The 1,765-nt window shown below is 37.1% G+C and overlaps 1 protein-coding gene across 2 annotated transcripts; it reads right to left on the minus strand.

Moving 5' to 3' along the window:
* LOAG_15250 lies at positions 1-1,388 on the minus strand (the record flags this gene model as incomplete). 2 transcript variants are annotated; one of them, XM_020448910.1, is made up of 5 exons in its annotated part: positions 1-293; positions 420-542; positions 635-707; positions 1,020-1,057; positions 1,296-1,388. In XM_020448910.1, coding segments are annotated over 5 exons (419 nt in total), but the record flags the coding sequence as incomplete, so codon positions are not given. The 2 variants fall into 2 exon arrangements, with proteins under 2 accessions (XP_020300974.1, XP_020304432.1); XM_020448911.1 differs by lacking the exon at positions 1,296-1,388 and having other exon boundaries at positions 1,020-1,248.
* Between the last annotated feature and the right edge of the window lie 377 nt (positions 1,389-1,765).

The following is a 1,765-nucleotide window of genomic DNA, read 5'->3' on the forward strand; positions in this document are numbered from 1 at the left end:
AGGAAGGGGAACAAATAAAACGACATTCAGGACTGGGAATTTAGCGTAGATCCATCAGTCAAGAAATAGCAAGAAAGCGACCAGTAGTGGAAATCAGCAGAAAAGCTCCTCTGGCAAGGTTTGGCCAATCTGCGTCACACAGTCCTCTTGTTGGTCACAATCATTTGTCCAGCTTAAATCGTAGCTGGACCTACTTTAACCTCAACTGCCACCACCCAACGGGGGACATGACATTCCGGACGGAAATGTTGGACGTCCTATAGGACGCCGACCTGTTCCATACCCATGACCACCTAAAATATAAAGGTTTGGATTAATCTTTTCTTAATGGTTCCTAAAGGCAAATTGAAGTCTAAAATCTAATTACAACACAATGCAACTTGAACGCTTCTATATATCCGTTATGTTACAACTCTTACCTCTCGGAGGCCCACCCGGACCACCACTTCCAGGCCATCTGTTATTACCACTCCAATCATTTCTGCGTTGCGGTCGCCTATCTCCCGCATCACCAATCAGCGGTCCAAAAAAGTGTATGAAAACTGTAAACAGTAAAAACCAATCTACCTCAACACATTGATGCTCCTATAAAAGTTTTTCATTGTAAGGAGCAAAAAAGACCATGGAAACTTACAAATATAAAATAAATGCGAAAAACTGCCAAAGCAAATTGAACATCGACTTTTTCGATTCCACAATATTTCCATCTAAAACAGAATCCAGGAAGAGGATGCAAGAATGTTAAGTGGTGACATATTCCACAACTCTCTATAGTACCGTTCAATTTCCATTCCGTTATGACGTAGAATTTAGAAAGAGGGCAGAGAGGGATGGAGATAACCAATCACGCAAACTTTAACTGAAAAATCTGAACAATCGTGAAACACTTAATTTCCCTTTAATTACAGCTTTCGAATTTAACTCAGTCTTTCACTCAGCAGGCTATAAGCAGTGGAATGAATTCTCTTTAAAGGTTCGGATTGATGGAATCGGAATAAATATGGGATATGAAAACTTACTGGAGTCGACGTATGGCATTCTTGTCTACAGATTATAACTGAAATAGTCAATTATATAATAAGGAATCATGATTCCCTATCAAAAACGATATGCAGAATTGGAAAAGCAAGATGTACAAGCAGTTTGTAGGAATTCTACTTTCTTTGTCGAAACATACGTGATCTTTTATGACTTTTACGATTCCACAACAACGAGAATGTACTACTCCCCCAGAAATAATGAGACCACTATAATGATTCCAAAAAAGACTGTAGTAAGCGATAGAAGTGATCGACCTGCTGGAAGCAGACACACTACGAATATGCCTGAAGAAAACGAAGTCCAACAGGAGCAATAAGCCCTGCCTTCAACAATGCGACAATTTCGCACGAAACTAAAATTACCTGTCGAGTCGTTGTGAAAATGGTGTTCCAGGATTGATTGGAACACCGGGGGACATCTTCACGCCAAAATAAACTCCACATTGAAAGTGGACTAAATGTATGAAATCAATGATACCTAATTTACTGAGATTTTATTTAAAGGAACAGATATGATTTTGATAGTGCAATTATTGCAAAAGTGGTAGTTGATTTATTGGGAAACTAATACCTTTAAAAAAGATAACACTAGATGACCAATACAATCCAAAAATACTAGCTAACCAATACAATAACAGTTACGGTCGGTTTATATACATTATATATATATATATATATATATATATATATATATATATATATATATATATATATATATATATATA

The sequence above is a fragment of the Loa loa genome (assembly GCF_000183805.2).
Source record: "Loa loa unplaced genomic scaffold supercont3.1699, whole genome shotgun sequence".
In the NCBI taxonomy this organism is placed as follows: domain Eukaryota; kingdom Metazoa; phylum Nematoda; class Chromadorea; order Rhabditida; family Onchocercidae; genus Loa; species Loa loa.